The 14,987-nt window shown below is 40.4% G+C and overlaps 1 protein-coding gene across 2 annotated transcripts; it reads left to right on the forward strand.

Annotated features, from left to right (window-relative positions):
* The first annotated feature begins 414 nt into the window (after positions 1-414).
* LOC146613561 (spindlin-Z-like) lies at positions 415-5,779 on the forward strand. Of its 2 annotated transcripts, none has more exons than XM_085377564.1 (5): positions 415-502; positions 1,127-1,168; positions 1,891-2,150; positions 4,094-4,327; positions 4,700-5,779. In XM_085377564.1, exons 2-5 carry the CDS (start codon positions 1,149-1,151, stop codon positions 4,903-4,905), a joined length of 720 nt encoding a protein of 239 aa, XP_085233690.1. In that variant the 5' UTR covers positions 415-502; positions 1,127-1,148; the 3' UTR covers positions 4,906-5,779. The 2 variants fall into 2 exon arrangements, with proteins under 2 accessions (XP_085233690.1, XP_085233691.1); XM_085377565.1 differs by lacking the exon at positions 415-502 and adding an exon at positions 819-1,001.
* Positions 5,780-14,987: the final 9,208 nt, after the last annotated feature.

Consider the following 14,987-nt stretch of genomic DNA (forward strand, 5'->3'; position numbering starts at 1 on the left):
CCCCCCCCCCCTTTATTTATTTGTCCTTATTTCATTGTACTGTATATTGTACTTTTATTTGCCTTGTATGTCTACTGTTCAGGCTGAACTGGAATGACTGGCTGTTCACTTTGTAATTTTAATAAAGTTTGAGAAAAAAAAGTGCTAACTCGAAATTTCGAGTTTCTTTTCTTTAAAACGTCAAAATTTTGAGCTACTTTAAAAAAAAAAATTCGAGTTAATAAGTTAAAATTTCCACAAATATGACTCGAAATTTCGAGTTATGGATACTTTTTTAGTGGCGGAAAGGGGCTTCCATAAAAAATATGGAAACCTTGCATGTTTGTAAAGTTGGATAAAATCAAAAGGAAAAATTTACAGTTTACTACGAAACCCATAGTCCTTTGCGCGCTATGCGTTCCTCTTGGTAGTTGTAGTCAGCAAATCCGTCTCGTTTCCGTGTGTCTTGCTTTAGGTGGAGGAATCTGCTCTGCAAAGACAAACACGTGAAATTATTGATCAGGTAGGGCAAACAGCTTATTTTGCTGGCTCTCGCCTAGTGAACTAGTCGACCACAGATGTAATATAAGCTATTTTTTCATGTTCAGCCCTTATTTTTTCCGGTAATCCAGAAGCTGCAGACAGGGTGCGAAATCAGCGCTTACATGGCGATGCATTTCCTTTTGTTCAGCTAGCTTACGTGCAGAAATACAGAAGCCAAAATCTTACAAATGTTTCTCGTTTAAAAAAAATGGAAGGTGACTGAGGGGATTTCCTGGCGTTAACCACCTACGTGGTCCAATTTTAGACACACTGTTGCTTGGCATTTCCGACGGCACTCCGAACGGCGGCGTTTATTCAGCTAGCCTCGGCGAAGTTACACATTTATTAGCCATAAAAACTTAGCTTTGTAAATATGTAACCCGTAGTCGTGTTAGCATTCTTAGCGTTAGTAGCGGGCTTGTCGCAGTAATGTTGTTTACATCCGGTAATGCTTGTTCGCATGGATGTGGTTGATTGAGGTGAGGGCTGTAAACCTACCGGGGAACTTGAGTTTGCTCCTCTTTGCCAGAAATATTCTGATTATATGATCACATTTCATCAGGTCCTGTTACACTCATCAAATGACTTGTCTTGTTTCTCACAGGGTTGTGTGAATTTATGGAAACATGTCAAAGAAACGGGGCAGGTAGGCTCATTAAGCAAGTCAGATTTAACACCTTTGACCCTGCTGTTACAATGTGACACAGTACACACACACACACACACACACACACACACACACACACACACACACAGATTTCACTTTATACTTCCCTTTGAATGACACTGTAGTAACATATGGTCAGATCATCAGTCAGCACTTAAATATAAGCTTAAACGTTTACTGACCTGGAAAAGATGGCCAGTGGTGACCAGTTGTCTGTAACCAGTCCATCCAGAGTGCTTAGATGCTAATTATAAATATTGTTATTTGAGCTTGTTTATCAGCATAGCAGGAGCTTTTAATTATTAACCTGGCATAAGAAAGCATATGGGCCACTTAATTTTTTTTAAAATGTTTTTGCTGTCTGTTTATGGTATAGATACAACAGCCAACCCTCTACATTATTTTCACACAATATCTGTGAAGTTAAAGGCTTTAAAGATTCAGTAGTGTAAAAGACGACAGCCCATGGCAGATTTTACTTTGAAGCTCGACTTTGAAGTGATGGCTTTGAATATTAAATTTAAAATAGTTTCACACTCATTTGTTTATGTAACATTTTGATAGTTCTCATTGTTTGGGTTGACTGAACTCTCTGTCATTAGAGGTAACGCAAACAATATACTGATGGAACAGCTTAAGTTCATCATACCCGCACTAACGTATGAATGCTAACGTGGCGCTTGCTCCATTCCTGTTTACAGGAAGCGCAGCAGTGGAGAGCTGAGTGAGAGCTCGGCGTCGACCCTGAGTCCGGACCCTGACAACCTACTGGGCCGCAGGATTCAGCACACCTGGAGGGAGAAGGGCAACGTAACCAAATGGAAGGGCACAGTTTTGGAGCGCCTGTCTGTGAACACCTCCCTCTACATGGTCAAATATGATGGCTTTGATTGCGTCTACGGAATCGAGCTCTTCAAAGACAGCCGGGTATCCAACCTGCAGGTCCTGGCAGAGAAAGTTGGTGAGTGTCATGATGAAGCTCTAATCACTGATACTTTGCTTGAATTTAAATGTTTTATAGTCAATTATTGAAATTTAAATGAACTTTGTCATGTCTGCAGTGCATCACGCTGCATGTCACGTTTTTGTATGATTCCCTGTTGAATCTCGTGTTGGTGTTTATCTCATTTAGGTCTGAGGGGATACGCTGTGAAGCAAATTTGCCATAGCTGTGCATTAGCCGCCTCGATTAAACCTAAAATCCCAGTCGAGGATAATGCGCATCACGCTGGTAGACACGAACATTGTTTCCCCTCTGAGGTTTATTGCACATTCTCACTAAGGGTGTGGATTGACGCATCATTTGACTCCACTTCTGCTTCAGTCAGAGAAATAGGCATCATCGAATGCTTAAAAATAAATAGCAAGAAAGAGTAGAGAGGAATACTGGAAGAAAACCTTTAATGGTTAAAATCCATGTATTTATTTTGCCAGTCGTACACTTACTGAGGCTCTTTGTTTCTGATGTGGCGGATGCACATTTGAGCCATTAAACTTGATTAATTTAAACACGATACATCATTCAGTGCACCTCTAACGTAACAGGTTGCTGAGAACATGTGCTGCTATGACAGGAGAAAGCTACATGATCCACTCCTGCCAAGAGTATGCTTTCAACATTTTATGGTGCCACGTTTTTGTCTGTTTGCACTGATATTTGCCTTGCTAAATGCAGGCTTGTTTGTGTGCAGCCTTCCAAAAAACCAGCAGGGCATAGCTATGAAGCTGTAGAAGGCTTATTGGTTGAAAAAAAAACACTCGGCTGGCTCCGTGTGTGTGTGTGTTATAATTTAGTGCTTTTCTTTGCTGCCTGAACACGAGCAAGAGTAGCCCACTCGTGGGTTTTAGTGGCACTGCCCTCTGGTGACATTACATAGCCACAGCATGCAGATGACCGTCTGTAAAGCTGTGCATAGGCTCTGCATAGGAGCCGTTATTTACCCTGGTGATCTAGTCAGGTAAAAAAGAAAAAAAAGAGCCACCTTTGTAATGTTGAAAACTCTGGCTTTAGGCTCTACATGACTCGCTAATCTCTATTCATAGCACACCCTCAGGTGTGGTGACGAACTTTGTGTATTTAATAGCAACATAACTACTGCTGGTTACACAAAATACACCTCTCTCTTTTTACTTGAGGACCGTATTAAACAGCATAATAATTTACCAGCATATAAAATGATTTAAATTTCAGTGGCTTATTGGTTTATATCAGGATACCTTATTTTACATGGTGAGATGTTAATATGTTATAACTGCACATTTAACCCCTGAGATATTTTAACACAAGAAAAAAAACAGTAAAATTTCTGCAGTACATCTCAGTTTTTATACATGAAATAAGAAATGCTGCTGAAAGAAGTCTGCGAGCATGACTCTGGGCTTAAATTGTAAGAAATAATTGTGTAAAAGTTCTGGTTGCTCATTACCCAGACTGTCCTATAAATATAAAACAGAAACTTTCTGTTAATTCACAGAAATCTGACCATAGAGAAAACAGAAATTTCACCAATTGTTAGTGTGAACATTTTTTTCTGTCTTTTCATTGTTTATCCATTAATAAATTACTTTGGTGTATTATGAATGCCCACCGGGGAGTCTTTATCTGCAAGAAAACCTGTAAAACGTATAAAAATACGTCCAGTGAACCAGATTGGCATCTTGGGCACCCGGGGCCTTATTTTTGACACCCCGGCTGAACATGATGACAATCTTTGTCGTCCTTTACTAAGAAATAGTCTTTTATTATCTAATTGAAAATGTAAAGCTGGCAGCATCAGAATAAAGCATTGGGGGAATTATAATGTCATATAAAATAGATTTTAGTGTTTTCATTTATCCTGTCGTCTTGGGTCTGTAAATGTTTTGGATTGATGGACTCATTGAAGTGTCTTCTCATTTCCACAGTGAACAATAAGATCAAGGTGCCTCCTGGGGCGGAGGAGCTGGTGGGTCGAGCAGTGGAGCATCTGTTCGAGAAGGAGGACGGGGAGAAAAATGAGTGGCGAGGCATGGTGTTGTCCCGGGCCCCAATCATGACCCACTGGTATTACATCACCTACGAGAAGGACCCGGTGCTCTACATGTACCAGCTGTGGGACGACTATAAGGACGGGGACCTGCACGTCCTGCCGGAGTCAGGTATGGTAATGTGAGCTTCGCTGTCAGTGTGCATAAAACTGTCAGTGTTTTATATTTCCGATCCTCCTGGAAAAGTGGGAGGAAGAGAACAGGACAAATTTACATAGTCTGCATTGCAAAACACTCCAGCATCTCTGGCTCGTTCTTCTCCTCCTGAACATTTTGTTCAGAATTTCTGCTTAGTTAGGAGAGTATGATCTGCTGCTTTAGAGGAATTTATTCATGAATGAACTGTGGCAAGCACAGGTGGTGGGTTAAAGGTCATGTTCAAACGACAGGTAACAGGCTTGGAAGCCTGTTGCAAATAAACGTATGTGGCTGAGTAAATGCTGTCCAGCACGGCATCATGTGGTTTTTCTGTTTGCCATCCAGAGAACAAACACCTGCTGCCAGCGGACAGGAAGCCAGGTGAGGAGCCAGAGAGCCTCGTCGGGAAGCAGGTAGAGTACGTCACAGATAACGGTCTGAAGAGGACTGGTTTAGTCATCTACCAGGTCCCGGCGAAGCCCACCGTCTACTACATAAAGTATGACGACGATGTTCACATCCACGTCTACGACCTGGTGAAGACCACCTAGTACTGACTGTCTGGTTTCATCTTCAGCTGTTGGCTCAAGTTTTACCCCAACAAGTCGTTACCTGTTAAAGTGTTAAAGGTTTCAGCTTTCCTCCAGTGGGAGGCAACATGCCGAAAAGGCCATTTTTTTTCTCATCTTGTCCCATATGGGCCTGCGTCATTCTATGATAACAACACATCTTTGTTTTGATTCTGAATTTTAAGTTGAACTTAAAATATGGCACTTAAAGTCCTCTTCCGTGTAAATAAAGCAGATCTGAGATCAGCTGTGTAGCCCAGCAGGTGAAATCGTAGGCGTTGCTGTATGGTGCGACTCCCAAACTCAACAAAAGTTCATACAACACATCAAACTAATGTTTTTCTTTTCTCTTTCTGCTTGTGTTATTTATTTGAATCTGGAATATCTGGCTCTGCTGCTGGTAAGGAAACAAAAAACAACAAAGAAAACTGTGTCTGCTGTGTTTCATGTGTGTCACTTGGTAGGCCTCAGTTTGTTGAATATAGAAAACCATGTGTGCTGATTTCCCATTGCAGTGAACTCAGATTTCTGTTGACTTGTATAAGCATTAATGAGACTGGTGTCTCACGTGAATATAAAAACAGAATAAGTGAAAAATCCATGTATGATATTTCTGTTCCGTTTGATCATTCAAACTGTCAGTTTTTCTACATTAAAATATATCAGAAACACTGATGTTGATGTCAAGTTGTTTGAGACGGTGTTTGTGCTACGCACTATTTATGTAGTTCAAATTGGCGACCAACAATGTTTAGTATTTTGGACTGAAAGTCTTCATTAGTTGCCAAAAATGAATGAAATACTGTTCATTGTGACCCTAAATATGTTTTGTTCTGTAAATAAAAAAGACATTTTTATGAACGTACAACAAAGCTGGTTGTATTTTCTTTTCCAGATGTTTCCTATTAACACGTTCATCTTGAGCGCTGTTAATATTTATGTCCAGGGAGCATGATGCATGAGTTTAGCCAAACAGAAAACACTCACTACTCACTCATAAAACAAGTCAGACTTGAGATTTTAGAGATGAAAACTCTGGTTAAATAACCCGAGACACCAGAGCTTATAGATGGAGCGGTTGACTTTGCAGGTAGCCAGATTTTAGCTTTATTCATAAGGAGAAGCCTCTCTTTAACCCACAGTTCACTCTCATCCTGTTTATTGGAAAAACAGACTCAGTCGCTACTACACACTGGTGAATCAGCTGTACTTTATCCATTGAGTCACGTGGTTACCATGGCTGAAATAACAAATATCTGTGGATAAAGTTTAGTTCTCCTGAGCCAAATTCCTAATTAGCTTCTATTTAAAGGTCAGGAAATCAGGGAACAGTTATTGACCTACACAGCTGATCATTTAGGATGAATAGAATGTAAATATTCATTTATCTTACAGCTAAATGTTATTATAATCCCTAGTGTTTATCTTAAAAATGTTAGTTTTTTCCCCATAAATTGGACTTTTAAAGCTTCCTCTGATTTTCTGTGAATATACTGGGAATAACTGTCAGCAGACATTCACACACAGTCCCTTCTGCATGTTTTAAATGCAAACATTGTTAAGACTACATGACTAGAAGATTACTTACAACTTATCAGTTAATCATCTTTTGCTGCTTGTGTTTCGTTACTTAAATGTATATCATGCTTGTAAATTTTTCATCACCACCAACAACAAGAGCATTAGAGAAGACCCTGCACAAATATTTGCACTTATTTAATTGCCAGACACAATTGTTCTGTGTCTGCTGATCAGTCGTCGGGCCCTGATCTTCTTGACCACACATGTAGCTCACTCTTCCTCCCCCGGAGTCTCTCCGAGGTGCCAGTTCTGTGGTGATGGGTGCCAGCACAGACATCGGGGAACAGTTGGCATACCATCACGCCAGGCTTGGTGCCCAGATAGTAATAACAACGAGGAGGGAGTACATGCATTGCGCAAGGTCTGTGCTCTTGAGAATGTGTCTAATGCAATTTGTCACCTGTTGTGCACTTCCTTTTACACATCCATCACTATTTTTGACCATTTTCTTTCCTCGTGAAACCATCTGCCTTAGTTGTTGGCAACAGTTTTTACTGTTTAGACATAATGATTACTCTCAAGTATCTTAGATCGTGACTCTGACTTTTCTCTGCTACAGTGTGCACTAAGTGCTTTCAGTCTTAACTCAGGAGAATGAGAAAGCATGAAGTGTCGTGGTATCGCTGCTGTGCCAGTTTCTGTCTGTGCTGTAGGTGTGAGATGTTTTTGAGGGGTTCATGGGCTCAATCAACGAGAAAGACCTTTAAATGTTGTTGTTATTTTTTAATCAGTAGGAATCAGACTTTTTTATTTCTCTGTCTCATGTAACCTACAATAGCGATCACACCAGAAATACAGCTAAAAAGCATTTAAAATAGCCACAGTTGCTGCTGAAAGCTGCCTCTTCCATTAGATTAATAAATATTTTTCTTTTTCATCATGGGCCTAAAATTAAGAGGCTGAAATGAGCTACATGAGGTTGCATAGCACTATCCATACACTCAGTGAATTATATGAAAGGCTGTTGTGAGAGAATCCTCCGATCTATTTTTTTCTTCCTTTTATCATTATTGCAGTACCTTCCTCAAAAACATTGAAACTTTGTCTGCATTCTTATTGGCCAATAAACAAATGCACTTGACTCTTTTGTGTTGCTTAGCAACACAAGCCAGACCCTGATTTTATATATGAAAAAGCAGGATTCAGCCAATCTGGAGACTACAGGGTGCAGAGTGATGGAGACCAGCCATGGTGCATTTTTAATTAAACCATTGCAAGCATTTATGAGTGAAAAGGGTGGAAGGCATTGTCTGTGGTCAAGATTATCAAAGCATGGTGACATGGTGACTAATTTCAGTTTCAGAGACAAAGATGAATGTAATCTGCATGACGGTTACATGTCAGCTTTGGATTTTAAGCAGTCCTTACTTTGTACTGATCTGATTCAAATAAAGTGAGTTTTAATTCATTTTAGGTGGGCTTGACCTTTCTGTCATAAGCACTTTGTTAGCAACGAATGGCAAAGATGGGGATTATTCAGGTCAACCGTGCAGGTAAAGAGAACAACAACAACAAAAAAAGATAAGTCTGTCTCTACGTTTTCATGTCTGTCTTGTCTTAATTGTTTTTACAATTTATTTAGTATAGATTTGTCTGCTCTTGCCCCTCTCTGCTTTTATTCAGCAACTGTATGCAGCTTCTCATGTTAGAATTTTACATAATGTGTGCTGGTTATTGTGATTAGTGTGACTTGATTATGTCTCTGTCTCTTATTTTCTCCCCTCTGCATTAGTTCAATTCTCCCATGTGTCTGAATATGACAAAAAGACCAAAGTGCAGTGGAGCACAGAGCAGGTCTGGTGTCTTCCGTGCTGTGTGAACACGCCTCTCAGTTTTCTTAGTGACTGTAGATATCTTACATTTCCTCAGGTCTGTTTGCTGATATTAATCCAAGCTCAGAAAAGGATCAGAGTCCACCTCATATACAGACCAAATACTGGCAGACAAAAAAAAGAAAAGAAAAATCTTATTCTATAATTATTTTGGACCTACTGGGCCCAAAGAACTGCGAGTACGTTCACAAGTCAGCCTACCGACACTTGTTATAATATTTGATGTGTGATAACTATTAGAATTGGTTTTGTGGCGCTTTTACCCTCTGGAGTGCATTAGAAAGCACACACAAGGCTACACGACTGTAACGACCTCTTCTGGTGGATTCACTGTCTGGTCACTAAGTAGGAGCTCGTATTTTATTCAGTGGGTCACTCACAACTTTGATACATACTAAAAAAAACTACAGGAAGTAACAGCCTGTTCACAGAAGGATTTAGAGCCTCCTTGTTGATTGATTGGCTTATATTCATTCCTCTGTCTCAGCTGAAGACACTGTAGTTAATTGGACACAGTGATTCCTCAGGGATCTCCTCTGATCTTAGTGTGTGTGAGAGAAAGAGTGAGAGCCAACCTGTTCAGTGGTGCTGATGTGACAAAATACAGAAATACAAGGATCTTTTTTTAAAAAAACAGGTTTTATTTTGCGGTGTAAATAAAAGAAGTGCCATTTATTCCCATGTGTACAGATTAATGATCAATAAACAGTTTGAACAAAGCACAACGAGAATGAGCAAGCCCGAAAATAGACGTAGAAAAATAATACTGGGCAATTTTTTTTTTTTTTTATTTTGTTTCTTGTACAAAGGGCTTTATAGCATTGTTATTACAGCATTTCCCTACGTGGCTTTTATAGTGTGTGATTCACTCGCTTAAATGATGCTTTTGATTGCAATTCTGCTGGTAATTAACATTACTGTGCAGCGAAACTCCTTCACACGGAGCGTGAATCAGAACATTTTACGTGATGTTTAAAGGGCAGGCTTCATATTGTTGCCTGCTGAATAAACAGGAAATTTCATCAACAGTGCCAACAATGAAACGTGAACGGCTCCTGAGCTGAAGAGCAGGTTCACATTGACGTGAAACTGAAGTTCACTGCTTGTGCTGAGAGGCAGACTGGGACTTGTTGTTCTTTGATCAGCGTCACAACAAAATCACTAGTCTTCCACTCAGCACCACCAGCACCTTCGACTCTTTTTTTTTTTTTTGGTCACATCCACATCCCCTGCTTCCGCCTGTAAAAGAAGAAAAAGAAACAGAGGGGGCCTTTAGATGCTTAAAAAATCTTCCCCTTCACTCTACAATTGTTGAACATGAGGTATTGATTTGGCACCATTAGTGACACGGGCTTCAGAGCTGAAGAAGGTTTCAGGACATGCATGTGTCACAGGTGTTGCAGGACACCGGCGAGTGGCGTGCTGGTAGGTTGCGAACTTTAGATGTCGGAGATAGAAACACAACATGCATTTCCCATCTCTGTGTTTCCCCCCCAACCCATTTCTCTCTGAAGCCTGTTGACATTCCATCCTTCCTTTGTTGTTGTAATGCCAACCTTTCAGCTCCTCTCAAAAGAGGGAGACAGGAGAAGGGTGGGTGGGGGGGCACAGAGAGAGAGAGGGAGGAGAAGAGCACAGCACTTAGAATAAACGCTGTTCAATGGAAATGTGAACGCAGGGCATCAACTCAGTGATTTGTGTGTATGTGTGCGTGTTTTCCCCCTTTCTAATAGGTCATATTTGGGGTGGAAGAATAGGAGCGAGAGAGAGAGACATACAGATTGTCCTGCATCCCCAGTATGTTTTTGAGCTGGTAGCTATGCAACAAGACTGGGAGTCAGTGGAGGAGGGGGATGGGAAGATGGGGACAGTTAGTGAGAGGAAGGAAGCACGGGAGGAGAGAAAGGGGGCTCCTTAAGTGCAAACTAGAGAAAAGAGGAGTGCTGAGCGGAGACAGCCCTCCATTTATACCCAGATGAGACCCTGGAAGAGATTGTCAATAATGTTCATGGCACTAAATCACTTCATTTGCTGTTGCTCTTTGTTGCCCTGGCGTTCAAACCATTAAAAAAAAAAAATCATGTATTTAGTTTCTAAACAGCGACTTAATTGAATGCACGCCGTCAGGTTGCGTTAATATTCAGCGAATGTGCCGACACGGTTTAAAATTAGCTCTAAAAGCCACAAATAAACCTGCTCTTCCTTCCAGATCGCAGCTAAATGGAAACGATTAGCCCTCGACGTGGGAGCTGTCCAGTGTCTCGGTGCTGAATGACGCCCTACTTTTTTTTCTTCTTTTTTTCCCACGTCCATCTCTTCCTCAGCATCTCGCCTCGATTCCGGCCCGGGAAAAACATGCCACCTGTTGCTGCACCGAAGTTTTCTCTCTGGAGGTTATAAAGCCAAAAGACCTCTGATATCTGACTCATATAATCGCCAGCGATCCCAGTTTTGAAGTGTAGTAAGGTCACTTGTCTTCCCCCCACCTCTCAAATCACGGCAACATGACGGCATGATAAACATTTTCCCTCAGGCGAGGCAGGAAGAGGAGGAAGGGGTTGTCATTTAATTTCCCTTAAACGCAGTCGCTATTTTTTCTTTTTCTTTTTGTCTTTTGTTTGTTTCCCTTGTAAGCTACGACTTATAGGATTTCACATCATCTCATTTGCTTTTCAATCCTTCCAACTGAAGGTGGAGAGAGAGAGAGAAAAAAAAGACAGGCAGCTTAAATAAACGATAGCAAACAGCACATTAATTAATACCCAGCTAATAAGCATTGGTTTAAGAAATCCACTCACCGTTCATCGACGGGAACAACAGGTGATGCCGACATAACATTCGTGCAGCGTGTTCTGGATGAGTAGCCGAGGCTGCACCTCTTTCACTGTTGGCTTTTCTATTGAAATCGGCCACAATCGGAGCCTGTGCGCCCTCCCATCTGAGCGCCACGTAATGGTTATCGTGATGTTACTGGGTAAGCTCGAGGAAGATGGATCAGTGTGTTTATATACGTCTGCTGCCTGGAGAAGACAAGGGGGAGGTGGGACGATGACGAGTGACGACTGCGAGTGGAGACCAATTGACGTGATTTTATTTTTCTTTTCTGTTTTTTCAGACCTTGTTAAGGGTGCGGCTTAAACCAGCAGCCAAATTACATTATGTGAAGGTTAGAGAACCATATGAATAAAACATATGGCGGGTGGAGATGTATGTCGGTGGAAAATAGTATTATTGCTGCTACTATTTTTATTTAAGGGAACGCTTTTGCTTGATTTGCTGTGAGTCGGTGCAATTTTGTGGCCTGATGTCAGCGCGTAATTCTAAAAACCCAAACGGTGCAATAAACTTCACCTGAGCCGGGCTTTGGTGGAGAGCACAGATGTAATGAAATTAAATCTGAACGGTGAGCTCGAGATTAACATTTACTTAATTTGGAAAGGTGAGTTAGTGGTCGTGGGGAGGGCTGTGGAGATTACATGCCTCGAAGCTCAAGTGGTGTGCTTAGGGGAACAAAGCTCAATCCGGTTTAAATTTTGAGAAATTTATGTGAAAATACAGAAAACTGTGACCAATTAAGTGGCATTTTTTTATGAATATAATAAAGAAAATACAGCTTTCAATTCTAAAGTTTTACATTTTGGGGTATGATGAAAAAAATGTAGCCCTCATGAGGTTCTAACATTTTTTTAATACAACTTCAAATGAACAGCTATGTATGACATATTGGACCTTTTTTTTAATACAATGTTGCTTCAGTTAATCAAAGTTTGTGCACATTTCAGTCCATTGCAGCACCTCTATTCCTTGATTTGACTCTAGAATACTTTGGTATGCGGAAGGGTTTATGCTCAATTCAGTGACTGTAAGGTGCAGAGGTCCTGTGGCTATAAAACAAACCCGAATCATCAGCAATCCACCACTGTGCTTGGCACTTGGCATGAGATGTTTGTGCTGTGTTTAGTTTTCTCCAAACGTGGTCCATTATGACCACATACTTCCATTTTGGTATTATCTGTCCAATAGACTTTGTTCGGATACAACTTTGCAAACCTAAGTCTGCTGCCAGGTTCATTTTAGAGAGAGGAAAGGCTTTCTCCTGGCAACCCATCCAAACAAATCATACTTTGTATGTCCTTTTCTAATTATACTGCCAATTAGAAACTTAGAAACATATTAGAAACAATATGTCCTGCATTTACTTAATTTTAAGACCTGCTAAGGACCAGATTTGTTTTTTGTTTTTTTAATTTTAATAAAGAAACTGGATTAGGTGCAATTTTCTTTTTCAACAACTGTACAAATGCTAATGTTTTTCATTGTATAATAGTGTTTTTCTTTCGTTGACAAGCTTAAAGACTGATGGAAATGAAAATGTTCAAATCTTAATGTGTGAGTGTTGTGATCGTTAGGCAGTTTTAACTCACTGGTGTTTCGGCTTTGATTGTTGTGGATGTGTGATGTGGTTTCCAGTGTTTGTGTGGCTGACAACGATGTTAAGGTTCAGCTTGCAGTGGGGCATGAGCAGCGTTCACCTTCAGGCTAGTTGTTAAAATGTTGATACAGTTCCTGTAATTATGTGCTGTGAGGAGTATGGGGAATTATAACAAAGCTGAAATCTTGTCATAGTTCAAGAAAGAAACAAAACTGGAATCGGGGTACATGTTTGAGGACATGCAGTTAGATTTTACAGTAATGAGCTGCTAGTTGTGATTTGAATAGAAACACTAAGTAAAGGAGTATAATAACAACTAAACATTAGGATTAAGCTACAGTCCCATGGCATGTTTTAGTGCTGTTGTGCTTTATGGTAGGCATACTGTAAAATAACGGTGTTGCCACAATGTACTCTGTTTTTCTGTAATGCTGAAATTCTCATACAATAGCTGATGGGATTTTGCATATGGTATGTATTAATAAACATAAAGTAAGTAAACCCTGTGATGTGAAACAATTAGCAAAAACGAGAAATGCCCGCAGAGAACAATATGCATAAAAGTTTTAAGATTACAGAATTGGTGATGTAGATGGTAAATGAACAGGTTCGTATACAGTGCTTTTCTACTCTACCTGAACACTCAAAGCGCTTCATGCAACTTGCCTCAGTTACCCATTCACACAGGCATGTTTCACTTTGTTTTCTATCTTACATTCACAAACATTCACACTCCAATCGATGCATCACAGAGCAACGTGGGGTTAGTAGCTTGCCGAAGGATATTTGGCATGCAGACTAGACAATCCAGTGATCGAACCACCAACCTTACAATCACCTGCGCTAACCTCCTGAGCTACACTTTTAATAAAAGATGTAGTCTATGGGAAATGCTCTTTTCAACCTTTGCATCCTAATAGTTTCTTAAAAGAAAAGAAGATGTCAAGGTTAGCAGGATGAAACAAAAAAGGAGTCTTGTATCCGTCTTTGAGGACAACCAAATCAAACACAGGTTCCCAGAAGACCTCTCATAGTCCATACTGTAAAACACACCCAACCCACCTAAACATAACATGTTTATCATCTTAGAGACACAGCAGAATGCTTGACAGTCATTTCTGCATTAGAGCAACAGTAAATGCAAATGGCATAAGAGTCAAATTATCCAATTACTCACAGTTTTTGACCTACTTAATAGTTCAGTGTCAGTGAATAGGCTTGTAGGGGTCGAACGTGATTTCAGTTTGCAATCTTTTTTTAAGTTTTGATGTAATATTGTTTGGTTTTGCCGCTGTAATGATTCCAAAATTGAGCAGCTCTCTGAGTCAGCATCAAGCAGCAATGGTCCCGTTTGTCTTCATGCCTCCTCGCGCACCTTATCTGGACCAGAGAAAAACTGCAACGCTCCTCACTGAAGCTATTAAATAAATACATTGGAGCATCCATAATTTTGATCTGCGTAAAAGATTCCATTATACCCACTGTGAATTATATTTTATAATTAATAACTGTTAGTAAACCTCAGCGTAGGCTATTAAGAAGCTTTGACTGTAATTAGACACTATTACCTTTTTATGAGAAAAGGGAGAACTATTATCGTGCAACAAGAATGATTTAAAAACTGCAAAAAATCTTGAGCCCTGCTCATAAGTTTGCATGTTATCAAATCACGTTGACAAGTTAAGTTTCTCGCTCTACTTTCACATGAACTATAAAATACCAAAAATGAGCACAAATTCTCATTTCAGGTTCCCAAAGCACAGTGATGTCTGGAAATTATCTTGTCAGTGTTTTGCCAAAACCCCCGCCTAAAATGTGATATTTACAGTGACATGCAGGGAAAAGGAAGAAACTTTACTTACTGAGGAGCAGTTTATCATCAATCCATCTTTTCTTTTACTTCCTTTATCCAAGTTAAGACCACATGAGGCGAGAGCCTATCCCAACTGTCAGCTGTCATACTCCCTCCGCTGGTCACCAGTCTGATGCAGAGCAGAAGCCTATCCCAGCTGTCATAGCATAAGGTCTATTGCAGGACAAACACATTCATGCTCACCGTCTCACCCATGGTCACTTTTGAATCACCAGTTATGGTAACGCCACGCGTGTCTATGGACTGTGGGAGGACGGAGAGAGAACCATCACAGACACGTGGGGGAGCATGTAAACTCCACACAGAAAGGTTTCAAATCCAGGACTTTCTTGCTGTTATTGTCCTA

This window comes from Diplotaxodon limnothrissa, linkage group LG18 (assembly GCF_057381915.1).
Source record: "Diplotaxodon limnothrissa isolate DT_005_m linkage group LG18, D_limnothrissa_male_GT1.1, whole genome shotgun sequence".
In the NCBI taxonomy this organism is placed as follows: domain Eukaryota; kingdom Metazoa; phylum Chordata; class Actinopteri; order Cichliformes; family Cichlidae; genus Diplotaxodon; species Diplotaxodon limnothrissa.

What these genes read in the sequence shown, in the direction of transcription:
- LOC146613561 (XM_085377564.1), top strand. Translation starts at nt 1,149, where the DNA reads ATGTCAAAGAAACGGGGCAG. An exon ending in ATGTCAAAGAAACGGGGCAG is followed by an intron (nt 1,169 to 1,890) that starts GTAGGCTCATTA and finishes TCCTGTTTACAG; the next exon opens with GAAGCGCAGCAGTGGAGAGC. An exon ending in GGTCCTGGCAGAGAAAGTTG is followed by an intron (nt 2,151 to 4,093) that starts GTGAGTGTCATG and finishes TCATTTCCACAG; the next exon opens with TGAACAATAAGATCAAGGTG.